Source organism: Oncorhynchus keta, chromosome 36, assembly GCF_023373465.1.
Source record: "Oncorhynchus keta strain PuntledgeMale-10-30-2019 chromosome 36, Oket_V2, whole genome shotgun sequence".
Lineage (NCBI taxonomy): Eukaryota > Metazoa > Chordata > Actinopteri > Salmoniformes > Salmonidae > Oncorhynchus > Oncorhynchus keta.
The window spans coordinates 4479721-4497294 of record NC_068456.1 but is presented as its reverse complement, the minus strand read 5'-3'; the positions used below and the strand labels follow the sequence as shown (position 1 = coordinate 4497294).

Genomic DNA, 17574 nt, shown 5'->3' with positions numbered 1-17574 from the left:
ATAGTGAAGTTACTTGAGGGCCGTCTTAGTGTCTGCTTGAGAGGGAATGTACACAGCTGTGACGAGAACTGAAGAGAATTATCTTGTGAGGTAATATGATTGTAAGGAATTCTAGGTCGGGTGAGCAGAAGGTCTTGAGTTCCTGTATGTTGTTATGATTACACCATGAGTCGTTAATCATGAAGAATACACCCTGCCCTTCCTCTTCCCAGAAAGGTGTTTATCTCTGTCGGCGCGGTGCATGGAGAAGCCCGGTGGCTGAACCAATTCTGACAACATATCCCGAGAGAACCATGTTTCCGTGAAACAGAGAATGTTACAATCTCTCTGGAAGGCAACCCTTGCTCAAATTTCATCTACCTTGTTGTCAAGAGACTGGATATTGGCGAGTAAGTATACTCGGGAGCAGTGGGCGATGTGCACGTCTACGGAGCCTGACCAGGAGGCCGCTCCGTCTGCCCCTTCTGCGGCACCGTTTTTTGGGGTCAGCTTCTGGGATTAGATCCATTGTCCTGGATGGTGGTCCAAACAGAGGATCCACTTTGGGAAAGTCGTATTCCTGGTCGTAATGTTGGCAAGTTGACGTCTCTAATATCCAATAGTTCTTCCTGGCTGTATGTAATAAGACTTAAGATTTCTTGGAGTAACAATGTAAGAAATAATACATAAAAAAAGTTTCCTAAGGACTTGAAGCGGGGCGACCATCTCTGTCGGCGCCATCTTGTGTGTTCGTATGTGTGTATGTGTGTTCATATGGGTGTATGTGTATGTGTGTGTGATAGTATGTGTGTGTGTGTGTTGTGTTTATGGGTGTGTGTCTCACTGGGTTTGACTGGGCACAATGGTACCCAGTTGGACAACACTCAAGCTCTTCACAGTTCTCCCCATCCCACCCTCTCTTTGGCTTTCGTTCAGCCACAGACTATCAAAGCAAATTGTGACGTTTATCGGACATTACATAAACACGGAGGAATAGGTCTGAGCAGAAGGAAAGTAAGTAAAACAGGGGAGAAAAATAAGAGAGCGAGGGGCCATGTTTGGCAGAGGAGAAAATAAGAGACTTAAAGAGGCCCATCCTCTCCTCTTACCCTCCCTCCATCCCCACTTCCTCTTCTGAGGGAATATTTCTGGTGTATACAAAACTCAGCCCCAAACACTCACAATGGAATGAGAGAGGAAGGGTGGGACGTCTTTATACAAGCTTGGGTCTTCTCTCTCTCTCTCTCGCTCCCTTTCTCTCTCTCTCTCTCTCTCTCTCTCTGTCTTTTACTCACAAACTCAAACTCTGGACTTTAGTCAGGCCTGTTATGAGTGGAGAGAAGCGGCAGCGGGCCTCGTAGCGGCTGGATCTTCACAGGAAGAGGTTGGATTGGTTGTGTTTCGGACTGGGGTGCGCTCACACACCCCTCGGGAGACATTTGTTTATGTGTGCGTGTGTTCTGTGTGTGAATGTTCAGACACGTTGCCAATGACTTTATTACGTTTGCAGTAGTGGGAGAAGCCCTAAAAATGGAATTATCTCTTCAGTCAGGGTCGGAGTTAAGCATTAACCTCTCTTTACACTACCAGGCTTGTGCCTGGGTGTGTGTGTGTGTGTGTGAGGAGACCGTAAGATCTCTTGTCCATTAAAGAGCTTCAAAGCTCAAAGGCCTGCTGAGTCACGTCCTGCGATTATCTCGGTGTATGTGAGCAAATTGTATCTGCAGAGTGTTTGTGTGTTCTGCTGTTGATGCAGTGGAGAAATTCAGTAGACTCAACCAATAGTGTCCCATCTTCTGATTGGAGGGGAACCTCTGGAGCGTGTGCTTGTTTTCTACTGTTGTTGGAGCAGAAAGGCCAGAGAGACTAACCTTGATCGGAGCTGAGCCTGTGGAGTGTGAGGAGTGTGTGTGTTATTGTCCTGTCGTGTCTTCCTGACCAGAGCTGACTCCGGGGACACAATGACGGCTGAAGCTCTGGAGAAGTACTGTGGATCCATCTTCTGGGTGAGTAAAATGCTCTCATAACCTTGCATTCAAGCTAGTAGTGGTGCCAACCGAAGATGAAAAGACTCTTGGTAGCTCAGCGAAAGTTTGCTTCAAAAAAATCCATTGTACTAAAAATATTTAATTATCTTTAAATCTTAAATAACTCCCAGTTAACCTTCAGAGAACCTACGGGGATGATTGTTTTGTCTGTATCAGGAGGACATTGGCCTCTGTTTGTTTAGTACTGTAGGTTACTAAAACATTTCAAAGCCATTTGGTGGGTTACTGCATTTTTTTTTTTACCTAACCAAACATTTATGTAAAGACCACATTTAAAGTTATTCCAAGATTAGTCTCAAGATGAATCGCAAAGTATTTTCAAGACATTGATAAGTTCATTCGAGGCTTCTTGTATTTTTTCACTCTAAAAGCATGATCTATTTTTGATTATAAAGGATTCTAATGTGAGGTTAGCTCTTTAATGTGCTCTTTAGTGTATCCTTTAGTAATTGTGGCTTTTGTCGTAACAGTTTTCTTTATTTAGATCACGCTAATGTTCTTATCTCACCATGGACATGGTCAGGGCAGGGAGAGAGCTCATTGAGTGAAAACGTGACTGGGTAGTTATGACACTGTTAAGTCATCTTGACTCAGCTCTTTAGACTTGGTACATGCTATTGCTAGTAAGTCAGAGTGCAGTCTCTTTCTCTCACCATAAATCATTTAGCGATGAATAGAGATGAATTATTTGAAGTAGTAACCGAAAGTACCCATTGATATCACACTTAAAAGTACCACCACTGAACACAAATATAAACACAACACGCAGCAATTTCAAAGGTTTTACTGAGTTCATATAAGGCCATCAGTCAATTGAAATAAATAAATATGCCCTAATCTATGGATTTCACATGACTGGGGATACAGATATGCATCTGTTGGTCACAGGTAAATAAAAAAAGGGCGTGGATCAGAAAACCAGTCAGTATCTGGTTTTACCACCATTTGCCTCATGCGGTGCGACACACCTCCTTTGCATAGAGTTGATCAGGCTGTTGATTGTGGCCTATGGAATGTTGTCCCACTCTTCAATGGTTGTGCGAAGTTTCTGGATATTGGCAGGAACTGGAACACGCTGTCGTACACATCGATTCAGAGCATCCCAAACATGCTCAATGGGTGACATGTCTGGTGAGTACGCAGGCCATGGAAGAACTGAGACATTTTCAGCTTCCAGCTATTGTGTACAGATCTTTGCTGCATGGGGCCGTGCATTATCATGCTGAAACATGAGGTGATGGAGGTGGATGAATGTCACGACAATGGGCCTCAGGATCAAATCAAATCAAATCAAATGTATTTATATAGCCCTTCGTACATCAGCTGATATCTCAAAGTGCTGTACAGAAACCCAGCCTAAAACCCCAAACAGCAAACAATGCAGGTGTAAAAGCACGGTGGCTAGGAAAAACTCCCTAGAAAGGCCAAAACCTAGGAAGAAACCTAGAGAGGAACCGGGCTATGTGGGGTGGCCAGTCCTCTTCTGGCTGTGCCGGGTAGAGATCATAACAGAACATGACCAAGATGTTCAAATGTTCATAAATGACCAGCATGGTCGAATAATAATAAGGCAGAACAGTTGAAACTGGAGCAGCAGCACAGTCAGGTGGACTGGGGACAGCAAGGAGCCATCATGTCAGGTAGTCCTGGGGCACGGTCCTAGGGCTCAGGTCCTCCGAGAGAGAGAAAGAAAGAGAGAATTAGAGAGAGCATATGTGGGGTGGCCAGTCCTCTTCTGGCTGTGCCGGGTGGAGATTATAACAGAACGTGGCCAAGATGTTCAAATGTTCATAAATGACCAGCATGGTTGAATAATAGTAAGGCAGAACAGTTGAAACTGGAGCAGCAGCATGGCCAGGTGGACTGGGGACAGCAAGGAGTCATCATGTCAGGTAGTCCTGGGGCATGGTCCTAGGGCACAGGTCCTCCGAGAGAGAGAAAGAAAGAGAGAAGGAGAGAATTAGAGAACGCACACTTAGATTCACACAGGACACCGAATAGGACAGGAGAAGTACTCCAGATATAACAAACTGACCCTAGCCCCCCGACACATAAACTACTGCAGCATAAATACTGGAGGCTGAGACAGGAGGGGTCAGGAGACACTGTGGCCCCATCCGAGGACACCCCCGGACAGGGCCAAACAGGAAGGATATAACCCCACCCACCCAGGATCTCGTCACAGTATCTCTGTACATTCAAATTGGCATCAATAAAATCCAATTGTGTTCGTTATCCGTAGCTTATGCCTGCCCTTACCGTAACCCCACCGCTCTGTTCACAACGTTGACATCAGCAAACTGCTAGCCCAAACGATGCCATATACGCTGTCTTCCATCTGCCCGGTACAGTTGAAACCGGGATGAAGAGCACACTTCTCCAGCGTGCCAGTGGCCATCGAAGGTGAGCATTTGCCCACTGAAGTCGGTTATGACCCCGAACTGCAGTCAGGTCAAGACCTAGGTGAGGACGACGAGCACGCGGATGAGCTTTACTGCGACTGTATCTGACAGGTTGTGCAGAAATTATTTGGTTGTGCAAACCCACAGTGTCATCAACTGTCTGGGTGGCTGGTTCCAGATGATCCCGCAGGTGTAGAAGCCAGATGTGAAAGTCCTGGGCTGGCGTGGTTACACGTGGTCTGCGTTTCTGAGGCCGGTTGGACTTACTGCCAAATTCTACAATTTACAATTACATTGTTTACAAACAGTGGGGTAAAATAAGCTTATATTTTGGGTTCTGATGGGGTTAGACAGTTGAACTAAGCTCATGAGGCCTTTATAAGTTACATTCTTTAAGAATCAATGGCTATATATAATTAATTTGAAAGTTTAAAATATTTAATCAGTTTGTGTGTGTGTCGAGCTGTCTGACACTATGACCTGCTCTGGACCATATCTGGAGTTATTAAACCAGAGGCTTGTGGGAATCTTACAGCTCATCTTATCGTGCGCGCTCGTTCTGCTTTTCCTCTTCCTCCACCGTTCCTCTGCCTTCATCTTCAACAGCATGGAGTCAGTGGCACTCAGATCCCAGTTCTGTAAAGTGGCAACCACAGCCTCTTCAGAAGCCACCTGGAACATGTCCACAAACACATAAGCCCAAACATGGCTTGTAAAAACACAATTACACAGCCACCCTCTGTATCTGTCTCATTCACACACACACACACACACACACACACACACACACACACACACACACACACACACACACACACACACACATTCCCTCCAGGTGGGGTTCATGCCTCTTTGGCCTTCATATTTAATGACCTATGAGTCATATTTGATTAAATTGATCATCAGGGAGTTGGAGGGAAGGCTTAGTGCTTCTGGGTCAGTACATAGGTGAGTTTGGACCTGTGTGTGTGTGTGTATTTGTGCGTGTGTGTGTCTGCATGCATACAAGCGTGTGTGTGTGTGAGACACGATGAAAAATGTGTATTTCTCTCTGTTAGAACTCTTCGTTCCTGCAGCGTGAGGACCCAGACCTGCCAGTGTGTGTGGAGCAGACCGTGTTGGTGTGGGCTCCGCTGGGCTTCCTGTGGCTCTGTGCCCCCTGGCACATAGCAGTGCTCTGCAGGAAGGCCACCCCCACTAAACACCTGTCCAAACTATACCTCTGTAAACAGGTAAACAAAGCCCCTGTCCACGATATGGCCCGCTGGGCAACATTTGGCACATTGCTATTTTCTGTTTGTAATCTCTACTTTTCTGGTCGTGAAGACATACAGTGGGGCAAGAAAGTATTTAGTCAGTCACCAATTATGCAAGTTCTTCCACTTAAAAAGATGAGGCCTGTAATTTTCATCACAGTTACACTTAAACTATGACAGAGAAAATGAGGGGGGCATTTTTTTTTCAGAAAATCACATTGCAGGATTTTTAATGAATTTATTTGCAAATTATGGTACACGCCGCTCGATGTCCAGAGGGGACGAAGGAACCTCCCGCACCTCAGACTGCTGGAGCGGACCAGCCACCACCGGCCTGAGGAGAGACACATGGAATGAGGGGTTAATACGATAATCAGGGGGAAGCTGTAACCTATAACATACCTGGTTCAGTCTACTCAGGACTTTAAATGGCCCCATAAACCGCGGACCCAGCTCCCGGCAGGGCAGGCGAAGGGGCAGGTTTCGGGTTGAGAGCCAGACTCGTTCTCCCGGTCAATAACAAAAGTTTCTCAATACTTTGTTATATACCCTTTTTTGGCAATGACAGAGGTCAAACGTTCTCTTCTGTGAAGACGTTTTCAAAGTCTTCACAAGGTTTTCACACACTGTTGCTGGTATTTTGGCCCATTTCTCCATGCAGATCTCCTCTAGAGCAGTGATGTTTTGGGGCTGTTGCTGGGCAACACAGACTTTCAACTCCCTCCAAAGATTTTCTATGGGGTTGAGATCTGGAGACTGGCTAGGCCACTCCAGGACCTTGACATGCTTCTTACGTTGCCCGAGCGGTGTGTTTGGGATCATTGTCATGCTGAAAGACCCAGCCACGTTTAATCTTCAATGCCCTTGCTGATGGAAGGTTTTCACTCAAAATCTCACGATACATGGCCCCATTCATTATTTCCTTTACACGGATCAGTCGTCCTGGTCCCTTTGCAGAAAAACAGCACCAAAGCATGATGTTTCCACCCCCATGCTTCACAGTAGGTATGGTGTTCTTTGGATGCAACTCAGCATTCTTTGTTCTCCAAACACAACGAGTTGAGATTTTACCAAAAAGTTATATTTTGGTTTCATCTGACCATATGACATTCTCCCAATCTTCTTCTGGATCATCCAAATGCTCTCTAGCAAACTTCAGACGGGCCTGGACATGTACTGGCTTAAGCAGGGGGACACGTCTGGCACTGCACGATTTGAGTCCCTGGCGGCGTAGTGTGTTACTGATGGTAGGCTTTGTTACTTTGGTCCCAGCTCTCTGCAGGTCATTCACTTGGTCCCCCCTTGTGGTTCTGGGATTTTTGCTCACCGTTCTTGTGATCATTTTGACCCCACGGGGTGAGATCTTGCGTGGAGCCTCAGATCGAGGGAGATTATCAGTGGTCTTGTACGTCTTCCATTTCCTAATAATTGCTCCCTCAGTTGATTTCTTCAAACCAAGCTGCTTACCGATTGCAGATTCAGTCTTCCCAGCCTGGTGCAGGTCTACACTTTTGTTTCTGGTGTCCTTTGACAGCTCTTTGGTCTTGGCCATAGTGGCGTTTGGAGTGTGACTGTTTGAGGTTGTGGACAGGTGTCTTTTATACCCATAACAAGTTCAAACAGGTGCCATTAATATAGGTAACGAGTGGAGGACAGAGGAACCTCTTAAAGAAGAAGTTACAGGTCTGTGAGAGCCAGAAATGTTGCTTGTTTGTAGGTGACCAAATACTTATTTTCCACCATAATTTGCAAATAAATTCATTAAAAATCCTACAATGTGATTTTCAGGATTTTTTTTTCATTTTGTCAGTCATAGTTGAAGTGTACCTATGATGAAAATTACAGGCCTCTCTCATCTTTTTAAGTGAGAGAACTTGCACAATTGGTGGCTGACTAAATACTTTTTTGCCCCACTGTACAACCAGAGTGCAACAAACTGGTTTCTGATTACAAACCGGTAAAGGCATACAGACATTGTAAATATTTCATATTTGGGTAGTTTTTTGGTCAGATACACAGATTACAACCTGACAAAGACATACTTTTTGGGTTGCTAAAAATACGTTAGGAAAACATCCTTACTCAACCAGTATAAAACCTGACCATGATGTAATACAAGTTGTAATGATGTCATTGCCATGACTTCATTACGACGTTGCCCCCTCAGACTTCTGTAAACAGGTTAACTCTATTCACCGTTTACAAACTCAAATTAAGCCTACTCTGGGACTTATCAGCACTTTCAAGTGAGGTATTTTATTTATGTCTGTGACATTGACCCTGAATCTTTCTTCAAGCAAGTAACAGAGATTATTTCTGCATCGCTTCATCTGTCACTATCTCGCCCTCCTTCCCACCTCTCCCTCCTCACCAGATTGTGGTTGGCCTGTTGTTCCTGACCGCCATAGCAGGTCTAGCTGTGACGTTAGGAGAGGACTATGGTCCAACCAGAGACACCACTGCGACAGAGAAAAACCCTTGGGTTTTCTATGCCAACCCCATTCTGTTCGCTGTCTCATGGGTAAACCTTTTCATTTATCTATTTATGTATTAACTGAAGTTGAAAAAAATTGGGACAGATACAAACATGTTGTGTTGTTCGTACCACAGTGTATAGATGTGACAGTGTATCTTGTTTCTATTCGGTTGTGATTCGTTGTGGTTTTCCTTGTGTCTTTTTTTTCCCACTGTGGCTGTTTGCTAAATAAAAGACTGTATTATTGTATTCCCCTTTAGATCCTGCTGGTACTCTGTCAGGAGGGAGTGAGGAGGAGAGAGGGAGCGGTGGACTCTACTACTCTGTTCCTCTTCTGGCTGATCCTGGTGGTCTGTGATGTCTTCCCCTTCCAGACCCTGCTACGAGAGGCCCTCAGAATGGTACAGAGGGAGGGAGGGCTGAAGGGAAGGAGGGAAAGGGGAAGCAATGACAGATGATTCAATTTACATTTGAGTCATTTAGCAGACACTCTTATCCAGAGTGACTTACAGCATTCACCTTAAGACAGTCAGGTCAGACAACCACATATCATAGTCATATAGTCACATTTTCCATCAATAAAGTAGTTATCAGCAAAGTCAGTGCGAGTCGGAAAAGACAAGTGGGAGTGTTTAAAATAAAATAAAAGATTATACTTATGTTTACTTTAGGTGGTACATACAGTCAGGATGATTCATGTTCTCTTTCGCTCTATTTGACTCCTTCTATATCAACCCTCTGAGCAAATTATAAACAAATGACTAACTTGTGTTCACTTTATACGATACAGAAAAAGATCACTTAAGTACAGCCAGGGTGTTTAATGCTCATGTTCTTTCTCTCTGGCAGTGGTCCAATCGTGTAATTTTTACCCCCCTCAACCCTCGCGCTAGCCACTTTCCCTTGGAGGAATCCACATCGAAACCAAATGCAGTTTGATTCCCATCTTAAGTGGTGGTCCAATTCACAAAAGTTACCCCCTCGGTCCTCGATTTAGCTTCAGGGAGCAATTGAACAACTTTGATCACTTATTGGGGTTGTTATGGCCCACAAGTCAATGAAAACTGTAGTCACATGTCAAACTCCGGTGGCCGCAAAGTGTCAAATTGAATCAACCTGACTTCATTAGTCGGCATGTGAGAGAACATTATTACGCTTGCATGCTAGCTAGCAAATAAATATGTATAGATTACATGAATTTTAGTGGTGGCAAATGGGAATATGATGTTCAATGTGGCTCAGACTCATAGCAAGGAGTCTATAAAACGTAGCTAGCTATCTACCTAAACATATTTTTGGAAATTCTAAAATGTATTGGAATAAATAACCAAATGATAAACCTGACAAGAGTGCTGCATTAGCTTGCTAGGTGCATAAATTGCTTGAGGTTGGTTCTTATTAGGCACAACTTCCAAGCTTTCAACTAAGTACGTTAACTATCAGATCATCATTCTCCCTCGCTTGGGCAAGGACATTTGAAGGTTCATTCAGATGTGAGGATGTAAAACATCATTCAAGGGCTGGGGGTTGAGGGCCGAGGGCTGTCTACTTCAAATAAAATGTTATTGGTCACATAAAAAAAAAATTCAGATGTTATTGCGGGTGTAGTGAAATGCTTGTGTTCCTAGCTCCAACAGTGCAGTAGTATCTAACAATTCAAAACAAAATGACAGCAAAGTTGCTCGGGAGCTAGAAGTAGAGCTGCCATGCCTGTCGGCGCATTTGGACATCAGCCTCTGACTCCTTCTCTATATGCATCCCCCCCTCTCTCTCCAGGGAGAGATCCCAGACCTCCCTCGTTTCTGTCTCTTCTACATCTCCTTCGGGCTGGAGTTGATCGCCCTCATCCTGTCTGCCTTCGCAGATGTCCCCCGGGAAGCAGAGGATCTAGTCAAAAAGGTAACTACCTACGTGCTGAACAGTTGCCAGATATTATTGTCAATTGTTTAACATTGTTCACCTATACTGACCAATCAGGTCGATATACTGGAAAAGAGCATCTCAACAACGTATATGAATAAAGTTATTCTAAAGATATTGTTTTGCCTAAGAATTGGCTCACTCTGTCTTGTTGTGTGTGTTTTAGAACCCAGAGGTTGGAGCCGCATTTCTCAGCAGAATCACTTTCAATTGGTTCAACAGGTATAGTATCGCGGATTTTCCTCACTGTCTTCAAAACATGTCTTTCAGTCTGTAAGTCTGGCTCACAAGAAGAGATTGGGTCTGGATGTAGATCTGGATCTCAAGGGTTCTGGTCTTGGTCTCGGTCTTTATTAAGGATCTGGTTTTGACTCTCTTTTTCACTCTCTCTCCCTTCCTACCTCCTTCAGCATGGTGCTAAATGGTTTCAAGCGCCCTCTGGTCCAGAAGGACCTGTGGGAGCTAAGTGAGGCAGAGAGTACTCTCCAGATCAGTCAGCGTTTCCAGCAGACCATGCAGACAGAGCTGAAAGCAGCCAGAACCAGGCTTCAGACCAAAATGAGGAAGAGAGGGGAGGAGAAGGCAAGCAAAGGCCAGGGAGATGGCCTCCAAAACGGGCATCAGAATAGGCTGGGGAAGGGGGTCAGCCAGGATGTGCTGATGATGGTGAGAGCAACCCACACTCGTAAAAATATTCAAACATGCACGTGCGCACACACACAAACATACACAAAATAAATAACACACAAAAAAACACAGTCAATCACTTTCTATTTGACTCATATCGTGCAAGGTGAGCAGTATCAGTATAAAACAAATGTTTTCCCCCAAACACTCCTGACAAACACTCCAGCTTTGTGAAAAATGATCAGCTTTTATACTTACTAAAAGGAGAATATTTCTAATGGCTCTATGGACTCAAGCTACCAAGGTAGAAATATATTTATACAGAGATCTTACCTTAGACCTATTTCATTACATAAGATGGTGTGTATATGTTAATTTCAATAAATTTTATACAACAAACATTTATTTATTTTCACTACTTTCCAGCTCTGAATAGGGTTGGCACATGCATTGTGTAATCATGTAACTGACAATTATGGACAATGGCCGTGATTTTTATTTTATTTTAAAAAGTCTGCCATAACCGTTTAAATAGGCTGAGTTATCTGAATACCTCAACTTTCTCTGAAACAGTACTGATTGATCTATTTCACTGTACTAGGAGGAAAAGGGGGATAAAAAGGAGAAGAAGAAGGAGGAGAAGAAGAAGAAGAAGAAAGAAGAGAAGGAGGACTACCCCAAGTCGTGGCTCATCCCCACCATCGCTACCACATTTAAAGGGGTCCTGTGGGAATCAGCTATCTTCAAGCTCATAACGGACCTGCTATCCTTTGCCAGTCCACAGATCCTCAAGTGAGTCAACCAGTTCTAGGCCTATGGACTTTGGCCGTGTCCGAAAACCAGTACTTGCGTTCTAAATAGTAGGGATTTTGGGTGTGCGAAAATAGAATGTTTTATAGTAAATTTAGAAAAAGTAGTATTAAAATAGAACACCACCAACTGGTAGTGGTCTCGAAAGAGGTGCCAGTTTAGATATAGGTACAACTGTCCTGGCGTCTCAGTTATAAGGCTTGGTAATGACCAGTAGGAGACAGATATACAGAATACACGTTTATTGCCACACTTAAGACAGGCACACACAGCAAACAGGAAGTAGGAGGGAACCCAGTGGAAGTGGTTTCCTGTCATAGGACAGAAATAGAGAGTGTGTATTATTACACACATGAACCCCAACAAAGTCAATTTACATGGTAATTCATGCACTAACACACAGTTAGGAAGTCCAGAGTGGAGGACTGTCCACCTGGTGTGTTGGTGGGGAGCCCATGAGTTTAAAGAGCTTGGGGTCAGCCTGGAGCTGTGGTCAGCCTGGTAATAATAATAATAATATATGCCATTTAGCAGACGCTTTTATCCAAAGCGACTTACAGTCATGTGTGCATACATTCTACGTATGGGTGGTCCCGGGGATCGAACCCACTACCCTGGTGTTACAAGCGCCATGCTCTACCAAATGAGCTACAGGACCACCTAGTCCACCTGGTAGTTCTCTTACCCCAGGTGGACCTCTGATTGGCTGACAAGGTCAGGTGACAAAAAGCAGAAATATTGATACAATTAATCACTAACCTTTGATGATCTTCATCAGATGACAGTCATAGGACTTCATGTTACACAATACATGTATGTTTTGTTCGATAAAGTTCATATTTATATCCAAAAATCTCAGTTTACATTGGCGCGTTATGTTCAGTAATGTTTTGCTTCCAAAACATCCAGTGATTTTGCAGAGAGCCACATCAATTTACAGAAATACTCATCATAAATGTTGATGAAAATACAAATGTTATGCATGGAATTAAAGATATACTTCTCCTTAATGCAACCATTATGTCAGATTTCAAAAAAGCTTTACGGAAAAAGCACACCATGTAATAATCTGAGTACAGCGCTCAGGCACCAAAACAAGCCATACAGATACCCACCATGTGGTGGAGTCAACAGAAGTCAGAAATAGCATTATAAATATTCACTTACCTTTGATGATCTTCATCGGACTGCACTTCCAGCAATCCCAGTTCCACAATAAATGTTTGTTTTGTTCGATAAAGTCCATAATTTACGTTCAAATACCTCCTTTTTGTTCGCACGTTTAGTTCACAAATCCAAATTCATGAGGCGCAGGCACAATTAGACCAGACGAAAAAGTCAAAAAAGTTATATTACAGTTCGTAGAAACATGTCAAACGATGTATAGAATCAATCTTTAGGATGTTTTTATAATAAATCTTCAATAATGTTTCAACCTGACAATTCCTTTGTCTTTAGAAATGAAAAGGAACGCAGCTAGCTCTCACTTCTGCACGCATGATTTAGCTCATGGCATTCTGCCAGACCCCTGACTCAAACAGCTCTTATTCGCTCCCCCTTCACAGTAGAAGCCTGAAACAAGGTTCTAAAGACTGTTGACATCTAGTGTAAGCCCTAGGAAGTGCAATCGGACTAAATTTACACTGTATCTTGGATAGGCAAAGACTTGAAAACCTACAAACCTTAGATTTCCCACTTCCTGGTTGGATTTTGTCTCAGGTTTTTCCCTGACAAATGAGTTATGTTATTCTCACAGACATCATTCAAACAGTTGTAGAAACTTCAGAGTGTTTTCTATACAAATCTACTAATTATATGCGTATTCTAGCTTTTGGGCCTGAATAGCAGGCAGTTTACTTTGGGCACCTTTTTATCCAAGCTACTCAATACTGCCTCACAGTCCCAAAGAAGTTAACTCATTAGTAACTTGAGGCACCACGGGAAAACTTATTTAAGGAGTTACTATCTCCCGTATTAACCTCTTGATTCTAGCCATCCCGGATCCGGGATCGTGAATACAGCCTCAAGCTCATTACCATAACGTAACGTTAACTATTCATGAACATCGCAAATGAAATGAAATAAATATATTTGCTCTCAAGCTTAGCCTTTTGTTAACAACACTGTCATCTCAGATTTTCAAAATATGCTTTTGAAACATAGCTAAACAAGCATTTGTGTAAGAGTATTGATAGCCTAGCATAGAATTTAGCCTAGCATTCAGCATGCAACATTTTCACAAAAACAAGAAAAGCATTCAAATAAAATCATTTACCTTTGAAGAACTTCAGATGTTTTCAATGAGGAGACTCTCAGTTAGATAGCAAATGTTCAGTTTTTCCTGAAAGATTATTTGTGTAGGACAAATCGCTCCGTTTTGTTTGGCTACGCAAAAAACCTGTATCCAGGAGTGTAATTCTCTAGGCAAGCTCATTAGCACAACGCAACGTTAACTATTTATGAAAATCGCAAATGAAATGAAATAAATATATTAGCTCTCAAGCTTAGCCTTTTGTTAACAACACTGTCATCTCAGATTTTCAAAATATGCTTTTGAACCATAGCTAAACAAGCATTTGTGTAACAGAATTGATAGCCTAGCATAGCATTAAGCCTGGCATTCAGCATGCAACATTTTCACAAAAACAAGAAAAGCATTGAAATAAAATCATTTACCTTTGAAGAACTTCAGATGTTTTCAATGAGGAGACTCTCAGTTAGATAGCAAATGTTCCGTTTTTACAAAAATATTATTTGTGTAGACAAATCGCTCTGTTTTCTTCATCACGTTTGGGTAAGAAAAAAAAAGGAAATTAAGTAAAATTAACTCCATAATATCGACAGAAAGATTGCAAACGTTGTTTAGAATCAATCCTCAAGGTGTTTTTCACATATCTATTCGATGATAAGTCATTCGTGGCAGTTTAGTTTCTCCTCTGAAGAAATGGAACGCGCATGGACCTGGAGATTACGCAATAATTTCGACCCAGGACACCGGGCGGACACCTGGTAAATGTAGTCTCTTATGGTCAATCTTCCAATGATATGCCTAGAAATACGTCACAATGCTGCAGACACCTTGGGGAAACGACAGAAAGGGCAGGCTCATTCCTGGCGCATTCACAGCCATATAAGGAGACATTGGAACACAACGCCTTCAGAATATGGGGCATTTCCTGTATGAAATGTAATCTTGGTTTCGCCTGTAGCATTAGTTCTGGGGCACTCACAGATAATATCTTTGCAGTTTTGGAAACGTCCGAGTTTTTTCTTTCCAAAGCTGTCAATTACATGCATAGTTGAGCATCTTTTCGTGACAAAATATCTTGTTTAAAACGGGAACGTTTTTTATCCAAAAATTAAAAGAGCGCCCCCTATCTCGAAGAAGTTAACCTCTTATAAGATATGTACATATCTATAGATAACAGTCAGTTATTCATTTATTATTACCTCATCAGTCTCATTCTGAACGTCGTTGACCTCATAAATCTTCACAAACCCTAACCTAAGTGATGATTCAGCGATACACAAATTGGCTTACCTTTTTATTTATTAACTAACTAAATAATCACACAGAAATACATAAACACACACACAGTATAGATTATTGATTACTATCATAATGTAATGAAATACAGTCCCTAGTGGACTAACCCAGTATGACGGCTTGTTACACAATGGAAAAGGGGGTAGGGACAGAAAGAGCGGGAAAGACAAAGAGAGTGGGCTTATCCTAACAACATTTGGAAACTATGTTCACCGTAAATATGAATATTTAGCACCCTAACAACCGCTCATTCGGATTTAGAAATGCAACATATATTTATGAGTGTCTTTCTCTCTCGTCTCTCTGTTGAAACCACACGTCCGTCTATTGCGAGTAGTTCGAGGGATGCAAGACACAATGTTCTTTGTAGTTGTAGGCTTATTTTGTTTTGGATTGTTCGTTAGGATGGATACATCAGATGTACCACACGGTGGTGAGAGGGAAATGTTCTTTCCCTCTCGTCTTCGGTCGAGTTTCCTAGACTACAGCACTTAAACAGCTGCAGACTGTGACTGTTCCGGTGTAGTCTTCATCTTCTTCACTCGTCGAGAGTTTCAGAGGGTCTTACCATTTTCTGGTCTTGTAGTTTTAAACCATTTGTTACGTATTCAGCTCGCGCTGCACGTAGACTGGTCTCAATGGTTGATTATTCAGTGTACAGCTAGGAACACTTTACACACCGGCAGCAACCAAGCATGTTTTGGTCTAATGTAAATTTGGTTAAGAGTCCTTTTTTAAGCTTGGGTAAAAAGGGGACGTTCCATCAAATTGACACGAAGTCTGTGCTCACATGGGTGTGGTTACTGACTTGGCAAAATTTTATATGAAAAACAATTATCTAATTTAAAAGTCTAAAATCACATTTTAGTTTCACAAAAGTATTCTTATACTTAGTCATTTATTTCATACAACAGTCTCATGCAAACTAGAATGTGTACATCTTCAGAGTTACAGTTATCTTGTTTTACCATCCTTAATGATGAACTTCTTGTGAATCCAACCACGGTGTCAGATTTTTAAAAATGCTTTACGGCGAAAGCATATCTTACGATTATTTGAGAACATAGCCCAGCAGACAAATCATTACAAACAGTAGCCAGCCAAGTGGAAGAGTTACACAAGACAGAAATAGAGATAAAATGAATCCCTTACCTTTGATGATCTTCATATGGTTGCACTCAGAAGACATTCATTTACTCAATAAATGTTCCTTTTGTTCGATAGTCTCTTTAGATCCAAAACACGTTTTCTTCAGTAATCCACAGGCTCAAACGCAGTCAAAACAGGCAGACAGAAAAATCCAAATCGTATCCGTAAAATTCATAGAAACATCTCAAACGATGTTTATATTCAAATCTCAGGTTGTTTTTAGCCTAAATTATCTATAATATGTCAACTGGACAATAACGTTGTCAATATAAAAGGTAAACAAGAAAGGCACTCTCTCGGGATTGCGCATGAAAAAGCTCTGTGACACATGAGTGTCCACTCATTCAGCCTTGTCTTACTCCCTCATTCATCAGAATGCAAGCCTGAAACAATTTCTAAAGACTGTTGACATCTAGTGGAAGGCATAGGAACTGCAATTTGAGTCCTAAGTCAATGGATACTGTAATGGCATTGAATAGAAAACGACAAAACCCCCCAAAAACTACTTCCTGAATGGATTTTTCTCAGGTTTTCGCCTGCCAAATCAGTTCTGTTATACTCAGACACTATTTTAATAGTTTTGGAAACTTTAGAGTGTTTTCTACCAGTTATATGCATATCATATCTTCTGGGCCCGAATAGCAGGCTGTTTAATTTGGGAATGCTTTTCATCCAAAATTCCGAATGCTGCCCCCTACCCTAGAGAAGTTAATGACATCACAAAATAAGAAATGATATGACATGATTATTGTTTCAACCCCCACCAACCATTTCCCACATTCTTTATGTTAGAGATATTGTTTAATTATCCGCTTTTGGAGGTTGGAGTTTTGGCAAAGTCTCTCTCTACACACATCAAATTACTTTCTCAATACTGCAGAGCCAAATAGAGAGTTTCTGCCAGGTATTTATGATCTGGTTGTTAAGTCACAAAACCGGGACAACTCCCCCAGGAGAGAGTGAGAGTTTGGCTATCGGTCAGCCATTGGCCTAGCTGATGGGTCCTTTTGATCCTCACCCAGGAGAGAGAGTCATGTTGGTGTAATAGATATTGGAGCTCAACCATCTGCCTCCTGTGTCTGCATTTGGGTCTCACCTTGTGCCCTTATAGTGGCAACGAGTAGGTCCGGAGACATGTTAGACAAAACCTACTAAGTCGATGATGGCTCCGAAAGCCTTTTGGAGTGGGTCTGTGGACTTTTCCATGTGAATATTAAAGTCACCAACAATTTTAATATTATCTGCCATGAATACAACGTCCAATAGCAATTCCGGGAACTCAGTGAGGAACGCTGTATACGGCCCAGGAGGCCTGTAAACATTTACATTACATTTAAGTCATTTAGCAGACGCTCTTATC

The 17574-nt window shown here is 42.4% G+C and overlaps 1 protein-coding gene across 1 annotated transcript in view; it reads left to right on the top strand.

Moving 5' to 3' along the window:
• Positions 1-1198: 1198 nt before the first annotated feature.
• abcc2 (ATP-binding cassette, sub-family C (CFTR/MRP), member 2) overlaps positions 1199-17574 on the top strand; it is a 67773-nt gene continuing 51397 nt past the window's right edge. Inside the window, exons 1-8 of the mRNA XM_035753883.2 lie at positions 1199-1985; positions 5488-5661; positions 8060-8206; positions 8422-8562; positions 9938-10060; positions 10248-10303; positions 10492-10747; positions 11310-11500. Of these exons, the coding sequence (XP_035609776.2) occupies positions 1941-1985; positions 5488-5661; positions 8060-8206; positions 8422-8562; positions 9938-10060; positions 10248-10303; positions 10492-10747; positions 11310-11500 (1133 nt within the window). The 5' untranslated portion in view covers positions 1199-1940. The remainder of the gene's footprint in view (positions 1986-5487; positions 5662-8059; positions 8207-8421; positions 8563-9937; positions 10061-10247; positions 10304-10491; positions 10748-11309; positions 11501-17574) is intronic.